The sequence below is a fragment of the Hylobates moloch genome, unplaced genomic scaffold (genome assembly GCF_009828535.3).
Source record: "Hylobates moloch isolate HMO894 unplaced genomic scaffold, HMol_V3 SCAFFOLD_5, whole genome shotgun sequence".
In the NCBI taxonomy this organism is placed as follows: domain Eukaryota; kingdom Metazoa; phylum Chordata; class Mammalia; order Primates; family Hylobatidae; genus Hylobates; species Hylobates moloch.
Window position 1 is genome coordinate 44,799,666 of NW_026652280.1, and position 24,038 is coordinate 44,823,703.

The window sequence follows — 24,038 nt, forward strand, 5'->3', positions numbered from 1 at the left end:
AACACTGCAACGGAGATAAGATATTCGTGGGCTTGTGAATTTCTGTTAGTCTTTTCTTTCTAAGAAGGGATGGAGGCGTGATGCTATAGCTTGTGTAAACTCTGGTCAGGGTTGACCTCCTTTTGATATTCCACAAAGCCCCTTTTGATCTTGACGTTTTATCCCTTCTCTTTGTATCGGGACAGATAGATAGGAGGAAGGAAAGAACAAGAGAGTGAAAGAAAAGAGGATTGCTAGTAAAATCTGAGTTGTGTGAAGGTGGTTGTTGGAAAATCTGGAATCCCTAATGGAAAGTTCAGAAATGAGTAATAGAATCCTGTAAATTAATATTTCAGCATTATTTTGCCTTTTGTTTAATCGTCTCCTTTTTGGGTTCCTTTATTTTTATTTCTGGAACCATCTATCTAACGTAGTTCCTCATCACTTCCCACCAGCTTCTAGTCAATCCCTTGTAAATGCAATCTGCATATTTAGTGAGATGATTATTTTGCCATAAACATGTGGACATTCTGTCACTTGCCTGACCACTGCTGTCCATCATGACAGGATAGAATTAAAATTCTTTGGTCTGGTATACAAGCCCCATATACTGATGTTTTCATTTTATTCTTTATTCGATTCCTCAGTGCTAGCCTGGTAAGTGTCTTGTTGCTTTTCTCAGTCTATGTGTATTTTTACCTGTAATTCTATCACCGAACTTTCACTGCAAAATTTCACTGTCCTGAAATGTCCTAAAAACTCTCCTTCCCCATGAAGTTTGCCCTACACAACCTAGACCACAATGATGGTGAAGTGGGTCATGTTGGGGAAAAAGAGTAGAAATAACACCTCACATTTAAATTTTTATTTGTAGAATGGGGTGATAATAGTCACCCTGCCTACCTTAAATAGTTGTTCTGAGGATGAAATGAAACCACATTTGTACACATGACTTTAAATATATTTTAAAGTTGTCCTTATTCTTGCTTCAACCCCTCAAAACAAAGACCCAGGTTTCTTACTGCTGCTACCTGGAACCTGTGAGCATATGTTATTAATCCCAGCTGTGGTCCCTTCCCCATTGGATGGCTCCATGCTCGTTAGCAATCATAATATGTCTTAGAGAAAAGGGACTAAGGGATGGAGAAGGGATCATGGAATGATGTCTGGTAGAAACTCCGAATGAATGGACTACATAGAAAGTTAGGTCCTTCTTCAGAAAATGGCCTCAACTCTGGCGTAGTTCCTTAAGGCCTCAAGCTGGCATAGCCTTCCAACAGCAGATAAAATGATTGTTTTTATCACTCCTTTCCTCCTTTCTTCTTTAGTTCTTTCTGTTGCCTTTATTATGGGACACTCACTGACTTACTGACATCTGTTAATTCTGAGTCATTTCAAATAAACCTTTCCCATCATATATTACTGGTTTACTTTGTGGACTGAAAAAAATAAAACCCAAAATAAAACAAAACTGCTTTACATTCCAATTCTAACATTTGCTGAGGTTATCAACCGTAATATTTTGTTCCAAAAAAGCAGAAACTTTGGATTAAGTCTAATTGTCAATCATTTAAAACTGGCTTATTTTGCATCTTTTTCTTGCCATGATCTTTCCAGTGCCCGAATTGATGTAAAGTATCAGTACATTTGAGGACGGCCCCTCCATTCTCCTACTCCCCATTGTCATCAGTGTCATCAATACTCACACAAGCATTCCACGAACCACAAAGTCCAGTGGTTCTTTTACATTGGTTGCTTTGAGCCCTCTGCCTGCTAGCTCAGCTCATACACTTTCTCCAATGCCTGTCTGTCCCCCACTTTTCCTTGCATCCCCCAACTACCCTTTTCCTTTTTTTGGGTTGTTTCTCCTACCTCTTTTAAGTGCCTTTGCTCATTTGAAGACTTGGCTCCCACTCTCAATGGTTTTTTCTGACTTGGCACAATTACTTGCACGTAGTAGATATAATAAATGATATATAAAATGGAATAGGTAATTTTACAGACTTGTGAGTATCCTGAACAAATTCCAATTTGTATGGCTATTTTTTTTAATAATTCTTCACTAAGGGTCTGCTCTTTCCCTTCTTAATTCTTTCCTCCTATTATTTGCTACATTGAGAGGGATCATGTGACAAACTTTTTTAAATTTTATTTTTAAATTTTTTTATTCCAGCTCTGATGTGAGCACATCTCCCTGGGGGTCAGAGTAGAGCAATAGTTTCAAAGGCGATGGAGTCACGGTGTCACATTTATGAAGCTATTTCTATCCTAATTTGTGGTTTCCTAATGATGACAGCCCGGTCTCAAGACAACTAAGCCAAAAGCTTTCCTTACTAGAAAAAAATATGAAAATGTGCCAACCAGAGTTTGCACCTTCCTTTTTATTCTTTCTTGAGAACTTTAAAGAATACTTTGATCATTTATCCCCAAATTCTCAGGTCAAATTTTACAGGCATGAAATAATTATCACAACCTCCTCCTTTACTCCACAAGTTTGACCTCAAATGTCACATCAGTGTTTAAGAATGGGGTTAAGTGTGGAAATGTTTTGGTGCTATTTCAAGAAATATATTACTAGAATGTGTTAGGTTGGTGCAAACGTAACTGCGTTTTTTGCCATTAAAAGTAATTAAAAATAATGGCAAAAACTGCAATTATGTTTGCACCGACCTAGTACAAGTTGTTCCATGTTGGGTTTCCTCAGCACCAAGTTTGAGATTTAACTCAGCTATTCACCGTTTTCTCACTCAATGTATATCTACTGAGCTTCTGCAATTGCCAGGCCTGGTTCTGGTCTCCAGTGACCATTTAGCCATGGCCCCTGTTCTCAAAGAACTTCCGTTTCAGTCAGGGAAGACAGACAATAAACCAAACAAACACACACGGTTATTTCAGATAGTGATAAGTGACAACCCCCCCCCCCCCCCCCCCCCGCTCCCAACACACACACAGGGGGATGTAATTGAGACTAGTTTCTGGGCTAGGGGCAATTAGGTAGGATCAGACAGGTGGTCTTTTAGGAGGTGATATCTGAGCTGAGACCTCAGGTGATGAGAAGGAACCATCCACACAGAGACCCAGAGGAAGAGCTTTCTAGGCTGAGGGAATGACTAGTTCAAAGGCTGTAGACAGGAGGAACACATGGGAGGTGGGAGTGTGCTGAGCAAGGTGAGCTGAGGCTGGAATGGCAGGAGGGAATCAGGTCAGGTAGGACCTTGCAGGTCATGGTAAGAGGAGTAGGATTTAACTGAGGTGCGATGGGAACACATTAGAGGGTTTAAACCTGGAATAACATAAGATTGATGTTTTTAAAAAGGACAGGCTGAACTGGGTGGTGGTGGAGATGAGCTGGACAATTTTTGGGGTCTATGCTGTGGAGGTAGACTGTGAGTCAATCTGTGTTGAATAGAGGAAGAACCTGCTGATGGGCTGCAGGTGGAGACCTTTGAATGTTTGGAGAGTAACTGGGTGATGGTGGTGTCTCTCCAGATGCCTCTTTAGCTCAGGGTCCTTTCAGGGGGCCTCTCTGGTGAGCCTCCTACCTGTTTCTGGGTGGTAGAGACACCTTCTACCTAGTACCCAGGAGGGTTCTCCTGTACTAGAAGCTCTTGAACAAAATTAAGTATCTCAGAAAAAGGGAAGTGAGACCGTCTAGAGGGGCAACATTAATTGCATTGACATCTCAGAAATATACACACACATGCACACGCCATTTTCTCATGAAGCTTCTGAAGTTCTAAAGATCTAAAGACCAGCTTTTTGGAAATGAGCATCACTGAGTGTAGATGTCTTCCCTTGAGTAGGCATACAGGGTGTAAAGCCCTGAAACTTTAAAGTACAACCATAGGTTATTAAGGAATGCGCACATCGATCAAACAAGCCAGCACGTCTACGAAGTCTCACCTGTTCTTGTTTTCTAGCTCAGCAATCAGCTGCCTTTGCTGCTTATTTGCATCGATGGTGAAAGAGATGTCAGGAGCACTTCTCTGCTGAGTTGGCTGCTGTAAAATATGTAGTTTATAAGATTTCATATTGAGAATGTGAACCTATGTATTTTGGAAGGCAGGAGTCATGAGATACGCAGACAAAGAGGAGGGAACTATTCCTATCAAAACAAAGAAAGCAAATACATAAAATTCAATTGCCATTCCTCTCCTATGGACCAAGTTTTCTGTGGATCCAGAGCACATCTGTGAGGTGGAAAGCAGAACAGAATTCTCTGGCAGGCAAATATACAAAAGGTAGGAAAAGTGATTTTTCAGCTTTCTGACTGAAAATCTTTGGGAAGTGATTTTATTTTTGCCACACTGTCCTCATTGTACCTATTCTTTCATTATAGGTGGCTTTAAAAGATGTTGCACTGTTGAGAGGGTGCTTTCTCTAGAGTTACTGTTCAATTACTGTAATGTACAATTAAAAATATAGTTTTAGGCCAGGCATGGTGGCTCACGCCTGTAATCCCAGCACTTTGGGAGGCTGAGGTGGGCAGATCACTTGTGGTCAGGAGTTCGAGACCAGTCTGGCCAACATGGGGAAACCCCATCTCTACTAAAAATTCAAAATTAAAAACCCCATCTCTACTAAAAATTCAAAAATTAGTTGGGCCTGGTGGCACACACCTGTAATCCCAGCTACTAGTGGGGCTGAGGCAGGAGAATCGCTTGAGCCCGAGGTGGAGGTTGCAGTGAGCTGAGGTCATGCCACTGCATTCCAGCCTGGGTGACAGAGCGAGACTCCATCTCACAAAAATAAATAAATAAATAAAAATATAAGTCATAGTTAATAATTATATATATATAAATAAATATAAAAAATAAATAAAAACAATATATAAAAATAAAAATAAATAAATAAAAATATATAAAATAAATAAAAATATAAGTCATAGTTAATAAGACTTACTTTTCTGATTCTTCTAATCAACAAACTTTTGTTTCTTTATTCACACATGTAATTTTAGATTGATGAATTCACATATTCATGTATATTCTTTGATTTGCTGCTTCTACTTTCACACCACTCCAGCTCACCATTTTCAGTAATGCAATCAGCTTTAACAACTGGTATACATGCAGTCATAGCTTTCTCCATTCTCATATAAACATAGATATCGTTAATCATATACCAAATATATATATATATCTGTGTATGTTTATGTATATTTAGTCAAGGATTTACTTGGTGTTGTTTTACAAAAATGGAGTCAGATTCTGTATACTTGTCTGTGTCTTGCTTTCTTTGCCTTACAGTACATTTTAGAAATTCCTCCACACCAATTGTTATTGTTTTAAAAACAAATTTTTAAAAATCACAACTCATCTTTCTACTGAAGAATGCAAAGCTTTTAAAAATGGCAACTGTTGCCTAAGCCAGATGCAGAGAATCTTGTCCTGCTTTTTAATGTCCATAAACCTAACTGTAGGAAAGATTACATTTTGTAAAGGTTTTGCTTTTATAAAGCTGTCTGTGCATTTTAATTCACACCTCTTTTCAGCAAAGAATGACTTGTGTAGCTAACAAGAAATTTTGAGGTCCTACATTTTAGATTCTAAATGACTTTCGATAGCTAATTCTGGCATATGGCAACTTTGACTTGTGATTCAAGATTTTCTTCTGATTTCATTACATAAGTTTCCTTTTCTGGCATGTACTTTATGTATTGATAAACGGTAGAAACTTATCTGAGCCAGTTGTGAATTTCAGTCATTGCTTTGCTATGTATATTAATTGATCAGGAATTATAAGGAAAACATTGACCCAAGTAAATGACCTTTCTATCTCCTTTCTAACCAAGTGTCATCTTACTAATCATGATTTATTCAGCTAATCATACTATTCTTAATATGTGGTTATGAAGAGATTTACAAAGGAACTAGAATTAATGCGTGGATGGTATCTTTCCTATGATGGATCCACAAAGGTTATATATAGTGTAAGTAGGCAAGGAACACAAGTTACTAATGTTCTCCAGAAAGAAATGGAACAAGACTGGAGAAGTTAGTACACATATAAATAATAACATGTGCATAGAGATTTAGCAGTCTGCCAGGGATCACTAACTCAAATGCTGAAAGGGGCAGGGAAGTAACCCAAGTGAGGGAGGTGGGCCAGGGTAGGGGTTGTGGAAAAGTGCCATACACTTGCCCTGTCCGAAGTAGCAGAGGAATGCCTCCACTCCAGCTGCCTGCTGTCAGAAGGAACATGCATCTGATCTGGTCAGTCTTTTAAGATAAGATGAAAATCCAGACTTTCAAGGAAAACCATCTGATTTGTAAGTCCTGACATCTAATAAAGAATTGAAAACACTGTGGGGCTCAACAAAACATTTCTGGGGGACATATTTGGTCTGCAGGCTGCCATTTTGTAATTGCTGGTTTATGCAGTACTTTCATACATTTTACTATCTCAGTGGATGCTAATAACAGGCAGCACTGACATATATAATAAACATATTTACACCTATGTACGGTTGAGGAGACTGCACTCAAAGAAGCAGTGCTTTGCATGAGGTCATGGAGAGCTGGGACACACATTGCTAATCCCGTATCTTGGTATATCATAGCCTCTGTTTATAGAAGTATATGCATGGATAAAAGCAAGAGAACATGGAAAAGAGGCTTTTCCAGAAACCTTGTTTTGCCTTTACTTTCAAGTGACTCCTGGAGGGGTTGCTTGTCCTAAAATCTAATTCTCCCGTATTCTCAGCTGATTTTATATTTTAATTTTCTTTAACATGTTTGCTCCTCACTTAGGGCCCTTAAAATTCCATATACTCCAATTACATCTCTGTTTCACCACGTCTGATTTTGAGGGCACATAGTACACTTTTAGCCTGTCCTGGATCCCTTCCATCTTGCTCATGGTAGTTTCTAACAGTGTTATAGTCATGGATGTCACAGAGAGCAAGTGCCAGGGCTAATGCAGTCGGTCATTATGCAGCTCCCATCTGGGATCATTAGGTTAAATGCTCAGCATGAAGGGCTCTGATAACTGCAACATCTGATGTGAGAGGTGCAGGCAACAGCTTCCTCACTTGGTCCCCTGCCACTCTTTGTCCTTTGTGATGCACTAATTGCAACTCACCCTCAGTCAGCACAGATGAATTCTGAATCAATGTCGAGCTGACAGTTGCTTTTGTCTTAGAGACGACACGAATGGAGAAAGCTATTAGCTCTATTATTTCTACGGGTATATTTTAAGTGTCACTGGCAACTACTCTGCCTTAAACTTAGTGCCTTCACTAACCACACCTGCTTTAAATAAAGGAATCACAACCAGTCCTTGCTCCCTTCCTCGGGCCTTCATATGGGGTTGACACTGAGTGAAGGGGGATGCGAGGATTCCAGCTTGACTCCAGGGTCACACTACTGTGGATGGTTTTGTTCCTCAAGTCTTCCATTTTTAAACTGTAAATTCACCACCAAGACACCACAAACATAGCAACAAACACACGCACAATAAATTAGCACAAATTGTCCTGGTAATCAGCACCAGCTATAATAACAATAAACATGACATATAAAATTCAAGGATCCCAGATGCCAACAGATGAATCCTTTTACTCCAACTACTTACAGACGAAGAGGACTCTGCTGCCAGCCTTGCCGCATACCTGGCGATTAGCCTGTGTTCTTCATCAAGCCGGTTTGAACTCTCAAGCATGCTATTAAGAACAAAGCAAGAACGAGACCGTTAGGCAACTGAGAAAGATTGCTGCAGTCATATTATCACAAGGAGTTTTTACTATTTCAATGTTTCGGTGCAAAAGATTTGCAAACTACACAAAACCCTGTTAGATTAACAATCTCAGACTTGAATTCGTAACATGATCTAATATATAGTCAGGAAGGTCACTAATAAATCCTGTCTTCAGTCAATTCAATTGTCTTACTAAGAAAGTCTCACAGACAGGTGACTATTCTGATCAATACATTTGATGTAAGAAGAATTTCTCTTACTTTTATTGCCTTTAACATTTTTTCTTTCCTTATTACACAAGTAACACATGTCCAAAATTGACATGTTAGAAAATACGAAAGCAAGAAGAAAGAAAAAAATCATTGTGGTCAATGTCCAGTGATCCCTACCTGCTGGTATTACATTCTCATATAATTTCCTCCCCTTTAGGATGGGCTGGACTTACTAATCTGCTTCTAATGAATAGCATATGGCAGAAGGAATGGAATGTCACTTCCAAGATGAGATTATAAAAAGACCATGGCTTCCATCTTGGGCTTGCTTGCTTTCTCATTAGCTCTCTTGGTCTGTTTGGTGGGAAAATAGCTGTCAGGTCATAAAGCAGCCTTTATGGAAAGACCTAGGTGATGAGAAACCCAAGCAAGCCAATTACCACGTGAATGGATCCCCACTGGTAGAGCCTTCAGATGAGATCACAGCATGAAGTGACATCTTGATTGCGACCTCATGGAAGCCCTTGAACCAGAGTGACCTAGCTAAGCCAAACCTGGATTCTCAACCTACAGAAATTCTGAGATGATAAATGTTTGTAGTTTTAAGCTACTAACTTTTGGGATAATTTGTTATGCAGCATAAGGTAACTAATACAAGTCTCATCGATAATATTACTACTTACTTATAACCTGCCTTTCATATTTACTTTCAGAGAAACAGAATTATAGTAGTGACTCCCAATGACATTAATGGAATTTTTTAGTGCCTCCTATAAATTTACAGAAACTGTTCATACTAGAATAAGGATGATCTGAGTCCCTAAAAACTAATGCAAATAGAAGCATTATTAATTCTTCCATATTTCAGAAAACTTCATCTGTGAAATCCTCCATTCAAGACTAAGTTTTGAGTGTCATTAAAAATAATTCTATGAAACATACCAATAGCACTAATCTTGTTAACAGACTAGTTGGTTGCAGTTTGGCTTATCGGTTATTGTGGTATGTATCAGTTCAGAATCAAGATCAGAAACTAGTTCCTCTCATTCATAAACATACTCTTCTGCATCAGTTCTTATACTTACGGCTCTTCCTTAAAGAAATTAACTCATAAATACATATTGTAAAGACACCCTCTTATGCCAATATTAAGGTTGTAAGAATTATTCATTGCAATCACTTAGATCCATATAAAGTAACATACTATTATATCATTTATATGTACATTTACAAATAAACATGAAACATAGTGTTTTAACCTTTGTTCTGAAGTGAGAAGATGAGTGAAAGTAATTATGTTCTTCCAGCATTTTGGCTATGTCACTTTCAAATAGCTCTTCTCTGGTTGGCTGAATTCACTATATAACAGGTTTTTTTTTTTTTTTTTTTCTGGTCATTCATAAGACATTCCTGTCTACACTATCTCTGCTCTAGCCTATACCCCTTGCATATATAAGCTATAGCTGTTTTAATGTGAATACTTCCACTGTAGACTTAGCCCTTTTCTCTGAGCTATAATAAATAACTAGAACATTCCTGAATTTCCCTAACAACTGATTTCTCCCTCCCCAGAAAAAGAGGCTTCTCTTTCCTTTTGCTCAAATGAGATAATGTATGCAAAAAGCATCAAAAGAGTGTGATGCCTGGAACACGTGAGGTGCTCAAAAATATTAGTTAATATAATGTTATTATTATTTTGCCTTTTAAGTAACATGTTCATATCCATTAGCAATCCTCATCTCCTTCAAAATATCATCTACCATCTGACAATTATCTAGAGCAGTGCTTTTCAAATTTTAAAGTGTTAAGCATATCACCTAGGGATCTTGTGAAAATGCAGTTTCTGGTTCTGTGGTGGTAGGGTAGGGGAGGTTGTGAGGGTGGGACCTGAGAAAATGCATTTCTAACAAGCTTCCAAGAAATGTCGATAATACTGGTCCAGTGTACTGGTTCAACACCAAGTATCAAGGATCTAGAAGATCTTGAAAACAAAATGGAAAACACAAATACGTGAAATGAAGCCTAAATATAAACGATATAAAAGAGACAGTTTTTTGTGAGTATTTAACAGATACCCATACAGCATGTGTGATATGTTACAAACATTCCCTTAAGACAGAAAATTGTAGGACATAGGGCTTACATAATGTATAGTATCAATCCCAGTGGACAGATTTTATTCAGTACACAAGTTTAGATTTGGAGTAAGAAAATAATTTTAATAGCAAAGGCAGAGTTAGCTCTGGAAAACTGATGCTTTAAAGCAGATGTCTGTCTTTATAAAACAATTTCTGCATTCTGCAATGGTTAAAAATAACAACTAAATTCCTTATTACAGCTTCAATGAAAAAGAGAAAGTTACACTGTCTTTTCTTTAGACATCAAACTACCCCACAAAGAGACAACTGAATTTGATTTTAACATGTTTATCATTTCTGGCTCATGTATTAGGGACTATACATCTAATTCAACATGGTGTGTGCAGATAACAATGCCCATTGCTCCAGGCCCAGGAACATGATCTCTTTGACACCTTGAAAGTGACTTTGTCAGAAACATTTGTATTTTGATAAATAAATAATTTTAAAAACCTTGATAAAAACTTCTGATAAAAGTATCTTTTAAAATGAATGACTAGCTAGTGTAAGTAATACGAAGGTTGTATTTTTAAAAAGCCTCCTGGAAATGTAAGACATGAAGATATGGGATTCTGCATAGCAAGCAATAACTCATACTTCCATGCCTTTTCTCCTCCAACACTGAGTGAATGAGGGCCTGTGTGATATATTACCCCTTTGTGCACATGAACAATTTATGGGTCCACACGTGCCATTTCAGTATGTTCAAATTATACAAGGGTGAAGGAGGCATTCCTCTGATAAATTCCTCTATTTCAAGACTTCAATTATAAATAGTTGAAAAGGAATGATCAATAATCCCTAAATCATTAAAATAAATACCAATTCCAACACTTTCTCCAGCCCTAGCTATTCATTTCAGGACTTTATAATCAGCAATCTTGCTACAAGACTATGATGAATTAACAAGTGATTGCAGTGTTGACTGCATTTCAGAGCAGGAAAATCCATTATTTTGAAAGCCCTCCATGTTCTACCTGAAATGCATGGCCAGTGTCTATTGCCAGTGATTTCAAAATGGCATTCTAGGAAACTCAAGTGGCCCCTGCTGAGCTAGGGCTTATGAAAGTGTGATTTAGCAAAGATTTTGGGGCACTCAGGGTTGGTTCACATTCCTTTGATTTTTCTCTGGGCCCGTTCTGCTTTCTAAGTCAGGGTAGTCAACCAGAAAATACTGTGATCCAAAGCATATAGCATATATAAATGCAAAAGCAAAAGCATATACAAATGCTTCTATATTTTCTTTTCATGTTTTTTCTACTACTCTGGATAGTGATGGGAATTTTATCACTAGAAATTAATTCAGAAGGCCATCAACTTTCATGTACTACTATTAAGAGGATTAGTGCCTGAGAAAGCATTATTAGTTAAATGGAAGATTGCTTTATTAGATTATTTCCTATCTTTGGTAGTTGGTTTAGAGCAAAATGCTAAGGGAATAGAGCACTTTTTTTTTTTTTTGGCATTTAGGAGTCAGCGAGCTCAAGAGAGTCATGGTAGAAAGGAACAAAGTGACATTGGGGACCAAGAAGTGGTTTTATGGTACTGAAGAATGGGGAAAGAAACTAACTCTCAAAGCTTAGTGTAGTGGCCCTTTGTGAGTGGTTTGGAACAACAACAAAAAAAGGCAGGAAATCATGAAATGGCAATCTGCATGGATAACAGTAAGAATTTACCACAATAACGGCTTCCTTAAAGGAGACCTTTAAACTCCTTTATTGAGACCCTGACTTCAACAACCCCCTATGTTACAGTCAAGGTCATGCATTCTATCTTCTAAAAACTGTCAGACTCCTCCATTTCCTTCTACTCCAACTGTTCCTGATGTGACAGTCTTTAGATTTATATTTCCAGGATTCTAAGGAAATATCTTTCTCAGAGGTCCAGTTCTATAATTGAAGTTCCTAAAAATTTTACTAAAGAAAAGGAGTCGTGTTAACGGGAAATGAAAACTCATATAAAAGAGACACTGTCAGTAATTGTAGGTAACTCTTCTTTTTTCTTTCAACAGATTATAATTTCTTTTTTCTTTCAACAGATTGCAATAAACTCACATTTTTCAAAATCAACAAAATGTACTAAAAAGAGTCAGTCAAATCTTTACCTACACATTAAAAATATTAAAGGCATACAGTTCAGTGGATTCAGTGGTGAAGTGGGTTATGGATTCAATTGTGTCTCCCCCAAGATTCACATGCTAAAGCATATGAATACCCTCAGTACCTTAGAATGTGGCTATATTTGGAGATAGGGCCTTTAATTACAGTTAAATGAGGTCATAGTGTGGGGCCCTAATCTCATAGGACTGCTGTTCTTTTAAGGAGAGGAAGAGACACTACGGTAGAGAGAAAAGGTTATTTGAGGACACAGCAGGAAGGTGTCCATCTGCAAGTCAAGGACAGGAGAAATCAACCCTGCTGGCACCTTAGTCTTGGACTTCCAGCCTCCAGAACAGTGAGAAAATAAATTTCTGTTGTTCAAGCCATCAAGTCTATGGCATTTTGTTTTGACATTCTTAGCAAACTAATACAAAGATGAAGAATCTAGGGGGCATTAAAATTAAAAATAATTCTTGCCAAATTATCACTTTAAGTTTTTTAAAAAAATTTTAGAATGCCCTATTAGTTGCTCTGTTCACACCAGTGAATTGCTGGTGCTTATCTTTGCCCATGTCTACCTCTACACAAAGCTTAATACTTTAATTTTTCATCTATTTTATACTCCTATACTAAATGTTCAATTTAAGTGCTACTCTATAATAGTGATTTTTTTAAATAGTAAAAATTCTAATTTTGCTAATAAAGTTTCTGACTACTCCTAACAATTTTGTTTAGGATAAGATGGAATTTTTTAGCTACAGCACTATTGATATTCTACAATATCAAGAGATGTTTATTGAGCACCTACTATGTGCCTGGCACTGTGCTAGATGTCAGAGATAAGGTGGTGAACAAGTTGGAGAGGGTCCCTGCCCCACTGAAGATACAGTAAATAGTAAGCCAACCAACCAGCCATCAACCAACCAACTAACCAGCCAGCCAACCAACCAACCAACGAGCTAACCAGCCAAACAGCTAACCAGCCAACCAATCAAACAATGATTGCAGCTGACAAGAAGAAAATAAAAATAGTATGCTATAATAGAGACTAATAGAGAGGACCTGCCGGGGGAGGTGTCTTTAATCTAAGACTGGAAGCTAGACAAGCAAGTTCATGTGCATTTAGTAGGGGTGAAATGAGAAAGAATGTTCTAGACAGAGGGGAGAACTAGTATTGGGGTCTTGAGGCAGGAAAGAGCTTGGTTTGTTGGAGGAATTGATTAAAAACTGACGTGACTAACTGTAGTGATTGAATGGGAGAACCCCATGAGATCTGAGGCTGAGAAAGGAGTAGGCAAGGGCTAAGTCACATGCAGGTTTGTACACCATGGTGAGGGGTCTGGGTTGTAAACTAGGTCCAATAGGAATCTATTAAAGAGTTTTAAGCATGCAAGCTAATAAAAATTTAGACCTCATAAATGAAATTCCAAAATAGGCATTCTTAGATGTCTTTTTTCCCAAAGCATAAAATATTGTGGAGCAATTTTAAACTAGATGGATTATTAATCCACTTAACAAGAAATCTATTGGCAACACAAATGTACACTTTCTTGTACTTGAGAAAAATATAAGCAAAACAATTTTAACCTAGTAATATGACATCAAGAGTCGAATCAAGTGACAATTGTTAGAGGTAGAAGTTCTGGGCTGGTTTCAAATCATTTGGTTGGTCCACTACAGACCGTGGTATAAACTAGCAAGCCCAGGCATTTGACAAGCTTTGGGGGAGGGTTGCAAAAGCCGACACTGTATCACATTTTCAGACTCCTTCTCCTGAAATGAGGAAGGTGCACACAAATTATTAAGGCTTTTAAAACTTCATTGAATTAGGAAGGAAGCAGAAATTCTCCTTTAAGCTGCAGTTTATCTTACCTGACATCAGAACCAGCAATGACATAAGTGTTTCTTTAGCAGCAAACTATTACAAATAAGTCAGTTTCCCACTGTGTTAAGTAGTTAATATAGGGTAGAAGACCCTCACATAGAGTTAACCAGGATTATGTCTGAATAATGGCAAAAACAAAGCTTTTGATGGAGAACAGCTATTAGGTTCCTGTTTGCAGATCATCTCATGAAAGGTGCACATTCAAGGAGGCCAAGGAATGGGGTGGAAAATAGATGGGAACCAGTGTCATAAGACCTGTTTGCAAGCCCTTACTAGCATGTGACTTTGGATAAATCATTTAATGTCTCAAAGCTCATATTTTTTAAACAGTGAAATGGAAATAATCATATCCAACTTTCTAGGACTATGAGAAGTAAATTAAATAATGTGTGGAAAAGGCTTTGTAATTTTTGAAGCATTTCATAAATACAAAATTTATTATTCCTACTCCAGCTGTTGTAATGAGATAAAAGAGAGTGAAGACAAAACTCTTGCCCTTTTTGAAGCTTACAATTAACATGAGAAGTCACAGCTCAAGGAACTACATACATAAAAGGTAACTTGTTAAGAATCACCATTCCTGTTACTAGTATGTGCTCAAAATATTTGCTAAAATCAAATAAAAACACTAGAATAAGATATACAGTTCAGTAAATACGTGGAGGATGCAGTGTGAAGGAGGTATCCACAAAAGATCCTGAAAGGCATGTGTTGATGCAGACTTTAAAAGAGGTGATGAAACACAGTGGTTATGAACTTGGATGGATACTGGTTAAAATCTCTGCCCCACTTTTTATAGCTGTGGGACTACGGGAGAGTCAGGTAAGCGCTCTAAAATGATACCTTTACTTATCTATAAAAGGGGGATGATCTTATTTACTCCATGGGCTTACTTTAAGGACTAGGAGAAATTATGTGTACAAGGCTCTGAACATAGAGCTTGGCATGAGGTAAGTGTTTTAAAAACACTTACTATTATTATTACTATTATTATATGTCTCACTGTAACTTAATAATGGTAAAGCATTGTAGCTACGATGATGTTAAAGGAGGTAAGAGGTCATTACATTACTTACAGAATCATGACAGGTGTGAGGAATTGTTAGGATCTAATTAAACATAAAGGGAAGAAAAAATGAGAAATTTGAAAAAGAAGTTGGAATTTTTTAAGGATAGAAAAAAACTATGAGAAATATGGGGGGTGCAGCTATTAAAACAAAGCCTCCTTCATTGATTGGTTGGTCTTAAATTCTGCTTTGTTTTCAAAATACAAATCACATTTTGCTTTCATCAAGCAGATGCAAGGTGTCTCTGCTGAGACAGATTTATGGTCTTAAGTAACCATCAAGTCAATATAATTAATCACTTGAGTAGGGAAAATGGCTGGTAGTGACAAACTCTGAGCTTTTCTCTTTGGAGATGCCTTTGTTACAACCTTAATTAAGAAAAGGTCAAAGAAGACCAGTAGAAATAAGTGGAGTGTGCTTAGAATTATGGGAAGAGGACATGGTGTGAGATCGCATCATTGCCTTACAATTGAATCTATACTGACTGTATTCTTCTTCAAAGATGACCAATACGACTAAAAAAAAAAAAATTCAATGCTTAGTTCTACTGCTTCAGCTACCATGTAACACTAGAGTACCAAACTCCTTGGGAATAAAGCAATTTTGTAGTTTTGAGAGGCTGAGTTGTGAAAAAGTGGATACTATTTAATCTAGAAGCTCACAAAATTTGAAGAAAGAGATGGATTTACATCAGCCAAGGAGTGCATTTTTATCCCCTTAAACAGTAGGATCTAAGGTAAAATTAAACTAGTGTACTGGTTATACATTTTTAAAAATACAAATTAAGATACATGTATGTACTAAAGCACATAAATGTTCATTCAGTTCATGAGAACTAAAAATTATCTCATGTACTAATCTTGCAAAAATAGGTCTAAGAAGCAGTAATAGGAAGAAAATTTTGAAAATATTTAAGTGAGGAGGAAAGAGGTTCAGAAACAAAGTGGTTAATAACATCAAGTGGTGAGGCAAGGCGCATGGAGCAATAGCCTAGCATCTGAGGGATGCCTTGGTGAAATACTAGGTCGGTGCAAAAGTAATTGCGGTTTTTGCCATTACTTTTAATGTAATTGCCATTAATTTTGCCAATTACTTTTCCTCTAGTAGTAGAGGAAAGAGGACTTGCCATGCTAAAGGTTTGAAACATTTTAATGGAAATTGAACCCATTGGCTCTCTTAATAATTATAACTATGGAAAATCCATGGGCCCTTAGTTCAGAGAAAATTGAAGTGGTTGAGAAAAATTGACATATTTTCAAGGAATTGGTTTGCTAAATCTGTTTATAAACCAGTAGTCTGAACTAGACTGAAAAATACATATGATAAATACATAGTTTGTCCTTTTCCTTTAATTCAAGTTGCAAATCCACATTTATTATTAATATCAAGTAACTTTAACCAATGGAAGGAGTCTCCTATGTCCCAATTAAAATGGAGAAAAGCCTTTTGAATGGCTTTATCCAAGTACACAGGGCTATCTTAATTCCTGAATTTAACATATCTGAAACTAAGTTTTGTGTATTCCAAGATGTGAAAGCAGGCTTTAGGAGGATGGTCATCAGAAACATGTATAATAGAATTGCTGAAAGATGATTGTTCCTACTGTTATCACTGTTAAAGAAATGATTTCCATTTTGTGACTCAATCACATCACATTTTCTCTTTTTCACTCTAATCTTAAGTAAAATGAAGCATTGTTTTCCAAATCAGCAAGGACATCCATGTCCTTGGAATAAGACAAATTCTTGTATCACCATCCTGTGGTAATTTGACATGACACGTAGCACAGAACTGACTGGTGGGACCCGCAGTCCTGAATCTACCTGAAGGCTAATATTTAGCAAGGCATCCCTTTATGCAAGTTTTTGCTTTAGCTAATATATAAACAAGGATATGAATCCTATGGTTCCTTCATGGGAAGTATACAAACTAACATCACAAAAGACTTCTTAACTGAATCAGTTAACAGTGCTTCAGTGTCACCATTGGCATCCAGTGACCTTGCTCCTTGCTGAGACTGCTTGTCACCAGCTCAGACTGTATCCCTCTCTAAGGACAGTCAAGCAGCCAAACCTGCACTAACCATGAGGGGTTGTTCCGGAGCATGTTGACATACAACCCGATGAGAACATGTTCATCAGCTAGCCTGTCTGCCACATTCAGGCTGTACTGTATCCTGAAACAGGATAGGGGGAAAGAAAGGGTGTTGTTAAGAGAGGTGGACAGAAATAAGCAGAGAAGGTAGGAGTGAGTTTTTGGTAGAAAAGGCATTTAGAAAACCAAGCAAGTATAGGAAGGGTAGTAAGTGATGTGCTATGAAAAACACAAGCGAAATTCAGGCAATAAAACCCACAATTCGATTTCACTAACTTTAAAAATAAAGACTTCCATTTAGGTTAAATAAAGTTTTAGAAAACAGATTTACATTTTTCAACCACTAAGGCCAAGGTATTCATCTGTACAGTAAATACATTGAAATGGGTTGCAAGCAAAGATTAAATATCCTTCAGAAAATCGAATCTTCAGCTTAGTCATTTCAAAAAAGAAAAAGACACAAATCTGGGAAAGTGAATAACAACTCAGATGTGTCTACTGGAAATAACTACTTAGTGCTGTTAATTGGGTTATAGCAGAGCTGCTTTTACTGAATCAAAGATGGTCTTTCACACACAAAGCATTTTTGACAAAAGAAATCTCCATTTTTAGTTTAGTTAATGCAGGGTTCCAGTACACTCTGGCTGTAACTTACCCTTTGCCCTTCAGAAAAGCTGGAGCAGCCCTAGCCAGCAGTTTGTTCTGCTCTACTTCACTGTCCTTGGGAGGAGAGCTAGTTAATAAGATGGGAAAGCCAAGAAGAGCGTAAACACAGCAATGCATTCAAGAATAGAAACTGGCAACAGACACTCCCAAGTCTAGATCCAAGTTCCATTTGGACAGATCTCTTATTATTTTGAAATGTTCAAGATGTTTTCAGATTTCCAGAGTTCAAGTAAGAGTAGAAACCCAGCCTGAGAACCACAATCGCAATCACCATGATCCCAGATTTGACCTCTGCTATTTGCTTAACAAGCAAGCATTTATATTGGGTATGTCTAGACAAAATGAAAATTCATTCAACATTTATCATGGCATATCGTGTAAACAGTCCAATAGTTCACTAAGTCCTGCCAGCCTTTAGATCCCACTCAAGAACTTTAGCCTTCCCTACATCCTCCAACTTTCTGTGCTGGATAGAAAGACTTGAAAATTACCTAGCTAGAGATTGCTTCATATTAGAAGTGTTTCACTACTCCAAGCAAAAGCCACATGATCTTGGCTCTGGAGCTACAAAGAAAATTTTCAGAGGAACAGAGAAATACACCTTTGAGTCTTATACATATATATTGTTATTTCTTATGTTTATATTAATACAAAGCTAGTGAATATAGTCTCATTGCTAAAGCAAATTCTTAACATGGATTCATTATGGGAACTACTCATTGTCTTTAATAATTTAAATGACAATTTTAAAGTTTAAAATATAGTTTTATTAAAGTACAAATAGAAATATAAATAATAATTCATTAAGTGTGGCTGTGGTAAAGTCATCCAAAATCTACTGTGACAATTTGTAGTCATGCTACATTGAGAAATATGGTATTAATTCTTAGTATTACAATTGTATTGGTAATGTGCTTAAAGAAAGTTTGCTCCTCTATAGGTTAAGTAAGAATTTGCCCTGCACACTGGCGAACCTAAAATTGTCCCTCTCCTTCTTTATGGAAAATAGAAAAATAAATTGTCTGTCTTTGTTTGAATACCAAATATTTAACTATTGGGATCTAAATTATGGGGTTCTGCCAAAAATTTTCAAGAAACTCTAAATCTACTAAATATATATATATAATGGTTTATAAATTAGTTAAAATCTTAAAAACTTTGTACTACAAGTTTTAAGGCTCTACTATAAAGCACCACTCTTTCAGGCCATGAAGTACTAAAAAATATAAATTTATATGTAACACATTAGAACTGCACATTATAGTTGGAATTATTGCTTTATAATAGTGTATATTAAAAGATTCCTTGAATAGTGAGGTCTCTGATAAATTTAATATTAAATTTGATTTGTAAAGAAAATGACTAGCAAAGAGTAGACATGCATGTTTGTCAGATGAATGACATTTTCACTCAGCTCTTCAGAAAGGCATCTGTTATACTAAGTATTACTGTGCTTAAAAAGTTAAACTGTACCCAAACAAAGTTTACTTTTTTTTTTTTGAGATGGAGTCTCGCTCTGTTGCACAGGCTGGAGTGCAGTGGTGCGATCTTGGCTCACTGCAACCTCTGCCTTCCAGGTTCAAGTGATTCTCCTGCCTCAGCCTCCCGAGTAGTTGGGATTACAGGCATGCGCCACAGCTAATTTTTGTATTTTTAGTAGAGATGGGGTTTCACCATGTTGGCTGGTCTCGAACTCCCGACCTCAAGTGATCTGCCCCTCCTTGGCCTCCCAAAGTGCTGGAATTACAGGTGTGAGCCACCGTGCTTGGCCTAAAGTTGACTTTAAAAATAAATTAGATTGTGTTTTAGGATAATTTACTTTCCTGATGACCTTAATAATTTTCTTTTTCCAGCATATTGATGTTTTCCTTTTAAAACCGTGAAACCTGCCCATTGGGGCCAAATAACCACCTTCAGCCATCATTTTCTGTGATGTACCATTATACCACCAAAACTGTTTCTGTTTTGTGTGATGTACAGTTACCCCACCAAAACTGCATTCCAGAGTTTGTCTACTGAAGCAGATCTCCATACATTCATTATGCAGTACCTACAGTACCCCTGCTGCCCAATATCCCCCCAATTCTTTTTTGTAACTAAAGATAGATGAATCTATTACATAACTTATTTCAGATGCTTGTAAAACCATTCAAAACACTGTGTGAAACATCCATGATTCTTCCCTCCAAACTAAACTATCTCCCTGCCTTCTTATGCTTCTTTGTTCTTTGAATCTCAGAAATTGTGGCAATAATTTCTTAAGCAAACAGCCAAATAATTGCACAGGGACAACCTTTTACGCTGAACATGCAAGATAACAAGCAAGAATCCGTAGAGAAAGAAACACAGGAACGTCAACCACAAAGATGTGTTTGCCACAAATTATTTTGGTGAAGTTCTATGGGAGGAAGAAGATGTGCCAGTGAAGGCCCAGAAATGTGGTTCCACCACCCATCACTCACAAAGCCCAAGCATGGAGGAGCCCTAGCCTCAGTATCGTGTAGGGGTAGGGCTGACAGAAGGGGGCAATAGGCTGGACTTTCGTTTGGTGGCCTTCTCCTTTTTTTTTTTCTTCAAATATTTGGGCTCCTCTCCTCCTTCCTTTACTCCACTTGCCTGTCTCTCCTCTCCTCTTCCTTTTCTTCCTTCTTCTAACCAGGTCCCTTCATCCCTCAAAGGAATGAGACATATTCTATATATATACATCTCTTAACTTTTGTTGTCATTTTCTTTGTGTTGGCCCTTGCCAGTGTTGGTTTAAGGAAATAGTTTAAAACCTTTTATCTTCCGTTCCTTTCTTATGTGAATTCTTAGAAAAAACAATTCTTGGAAAATATGGGAGTTACACCGTGAACATTTATGAGTTTCTGGAAATAAACTATTTTGTTTTGCTATAGCTCTTAATTTCTAGTGCCAGAAGCACTTCTAACTTTTTGATACTCACTGTTCACATAGTTTCTGTAATTTCTAGAGCTAGCCTCAATTCTTCTTCTCATCATCTGTTTCTAGGAAGCCAAAAATATGACCATGTATAGAGGAAGCCAAATGCATGACTAAAACAAGACAAAAATAGTCACTCCTTCAACATGAAATGAATCAAGAACCTCGAGAGCTGACTGGGAGACAGGTTTCACTTAAAACTTGGGTCTTTAAAGTCTTTTCACTTGAAGTACTTTCCACCAGAACCTCTTCTCCAGCTCCCAGGCTTGAAGAGAGGCAGCAAAGTGAAATTTTTTCTCTTGAGTTGCTGTGAAAATAGTGATTGCTATAGTTTGAATATTTGACCCCTCCAAACTTCATGTTGAAATTTGATCCTCAGTGTTGGAAATAGGGCCTAATGGGAGGTGTTTGGGTTATGGGGGCAGATCCCTCATGAATGACTTGGTGCCATTCTCACAGCAATGAGTGACTCTATCAGTTCCCTTGAGGGCTGGTTGTTAAAAGTAGCCTGGCACCTCTTCTCTGTGGCTTGCTTCCTCTCTCCTCATGTAATCTTGGCACAAACCAGCTTCCCTTTGCTTTCTGTCCTAAGTGGAAGCAGTCTGAAGTCTCACCAGAAGCAGATGCTGATGCCATGCTTCACATACAGTCTGCAGAACCACGAGCCAAATAAATCTCTTTTTTTTTTTTTTTTTGAGATGGAGTTTCACTTTTGTTGCCCAGGCTGGAGTGCAATGGTGCGATCTCGGCTCACTGCAACCTCCGCCTCCCGGGTTCAAGCGATTCTTCTGCCTCAGCCTCCTGAGTAGCTGGGATTAAAGGCACCCACCAGCACACCCAGCTATTTTTTTTTTTTTTTGTATTTTTAATAGAGATGGGGTTTCACCATGTTGGCCGGGCTGGTCTCAAACTCCTGACCTCAGGCGATCCACCTGCTGCGGCCTCCCAAAGTGCTGGAATTACAGGTGTGAGCCACTGTGCCCAGCCTAAACCTCTTTTCTTTATCGATTACCCAGCCTCAGGCATTCCTTTATAGCAACATAAAGGGACTAAAACAGTAATGATATGTGGCTTATTATGATCCCTTCAAAGTGCTATATTATTACAATATTTTATAGACTAATTTAGATTCTAAACTTTCATTTTGTAGCTTGGCAGTTTGCATGGAGAAGTTAAGTTTCTAATTCTTTGTGGGATTTAGGATCAGGCACAATGGAACCTACTTCCTGACTAAAGAAAGAGTGCTTCCAGCATATCATTGTGTCAGAATGTGACAATGGCTTTCATACGAACCAGCCTGAGCGTCAAAAGCTTCTTCTGTTCTATGTGCCTTGTCTTCAAATCAGAATGCATTCTTCCTTTTAAGCTCCAAAACTGGGAACTATTTGGGGTTCAACTTGACCATGGGATACACCTTTTCTAATCTGAGTTTCAAAGAGAAGCAAGACTATCATTTCTAAAATTATATGCACACAAATCTCTTTTTCTTATTGCCATCTTTTTCTTTTCACTAATCCCTTGCCACTGTATGAGCACATCCTTTCGCATACATATTATCACTGATGGTTGTGGAACAGCCATACCTTGGAGGGCATGGCATGGTAAATTTTGAAGTTCATATATCTGCTGAAAGAAAAAAGGCAGGAAATATTCCTTTAGATTTTTTTTTTTCTAACAAAAAGTCTCTAGCTTCTCACCATTTCTTTTTTAGACCTTTGGAAAGTAGCATATCTAAAGATAAATAACCTTCTTCCAAAATTTTTCACACACACACACACACACACACACACACAGACATACACATATACACACACACAATGACACAGTGGGTTCTGGAAAAGTAGAACAATCTCAAAATATTTCATTCTTATTAAAATAATTATCCCCTTAGCTTTGAAGGTTGACGACTGATGCCAATAGTTTTACTTCAGTGAAAATATTTGGGGGGTGGGTCCAAAGGTAACAAAATCACACACAGATGCTTCCTGGGTACCTGAAATATATTTTTAAGGACCACTTCTGTTACTGTTGAGTTACTATATTAGCCCTTGACAAAGATTATTTTTTCTTTTATTGAACATGATATTAAAGGCCTGGCTGCAGTCTCACAGAAAACAAATATTATAGAAACAAATTATATTAATATAGAATAATTATGATAATGGTTAAAAGAAAAGCAATATTTGAGATATAGCAAATTAAGAACAGATATTTTCATTTCTATTGATTCTTAAATTATTAATAATTGTGTGATATTTGGATTTGTGAAGAATGACTTATAAAGTTGGCTCTCTCCTTAAGTAACTATCTATAGTGTATAAAATTTTCCTTCTCACTAGAATTACATAGTCTAGTAATAAGGCCATCACACTAATTTAAATACAATAAAAAAATCCACAAATCTGTTTTGTCAAGAAATAATGTCTTGAAACATTCTGTTTCTTTTTTTCTAGATTTCAATAGCTTATATCTGAAATATAAAATATGTATTACCTGAAAATTCATAGACCAGTATTAAAAAATAGGTTAATGTCTCAGTGGGAAAATTAACTGTCATCAATTCAGGCTGGCAGAGAAGTTGAACCATCTCAAACAGGTACCATGGAAAAAATAAGAATTCTTAGGTCATATTTAATTTACTACATTGTACCTAGGTATCATCAAGTCACACCAACTGCACTTTTGTCCGGAGAGCCTCTAGGAAAGTTTGCTTCATACAGGGCATGCAGAGACAACAGCCAAAGCAACTCTAGTAGGAGAATAAAGGTTACTGAACTGAACAAGAGAGGTGACTGTGGTTTTAATCATGCATAGTATAGAAAATTGTTAGGGTTGATGTGTAGACTGGTGTAATTCCAGTTTGGAAAAATCTAACATATTAGTAGAGCTCTGGGGCTACATGAAGTAAAGAATTATCTGCAGAGAGTGATTATTTCAAATTCATAAAATTTCATACAACATGCCCAGAAAGTTTGAAAAGAGTGCGATATCTTCAGGGTGGTGCCAGATGTTGATTTACAAATTTATCTATTTTATGACTGAAAATGGATAGGCATTAATCTTGGAAAAATCAGCTATGAAGAAAACTTTGATTTTCAAAAGGAAAGGCTACATTCAGTATCTAAAATTTATTTTTAGCTACTTTTAATTATCAGATCACAACTATTTAAAATTTAGCTTGAACTTTTTGAGTCAGATTAAAAGCCACGGTTGTTAAGTAAAGAATCTTTGGGTAAGCAAAAATATTTTTTAAAAATGAA

At 37.2% G+C, this 24,038-nt stretch overlaps 1 protein-coding gene across 28 annotated transcripts in view; it reads right to left on the reverse strand.

The window, feature by feature from the left end:
• Positions 1-24,038, reverse strand: part of DTNA (dystrobrevin alpha) — a 391,156-nt gene that overhangs the window by 35,571 nt on the left and 331,547 nt on the right. For 16 of the 28 annotated variants that reach the window (XM_058438478.1, XM_058438477.1, XM_058438474.1 and 13 more), the window contains 2 exons: positions 7,555-7,642; positions 3,883-3,980 (listed from right to left, as the gene is read on the reverse strand). In XM_058438478.1, coding sequence (XP_058294461.1) covers positions 3,883-3,980; positions 7,555-7,642 — 186 coding nt within the window. Of the gene's footprint in view, positions 1-3,882; positions 3,981-7,554; positions 7,643-17,161; positions 17,255-17,827; positions 17,906-24,038 lie in introns of all 28 variants that reach the window. The other 12 variants (XM_058438467.1, XM_032152533.2, XM_058438465.1 and 9 more) reach the window with 2 other exon arrangements.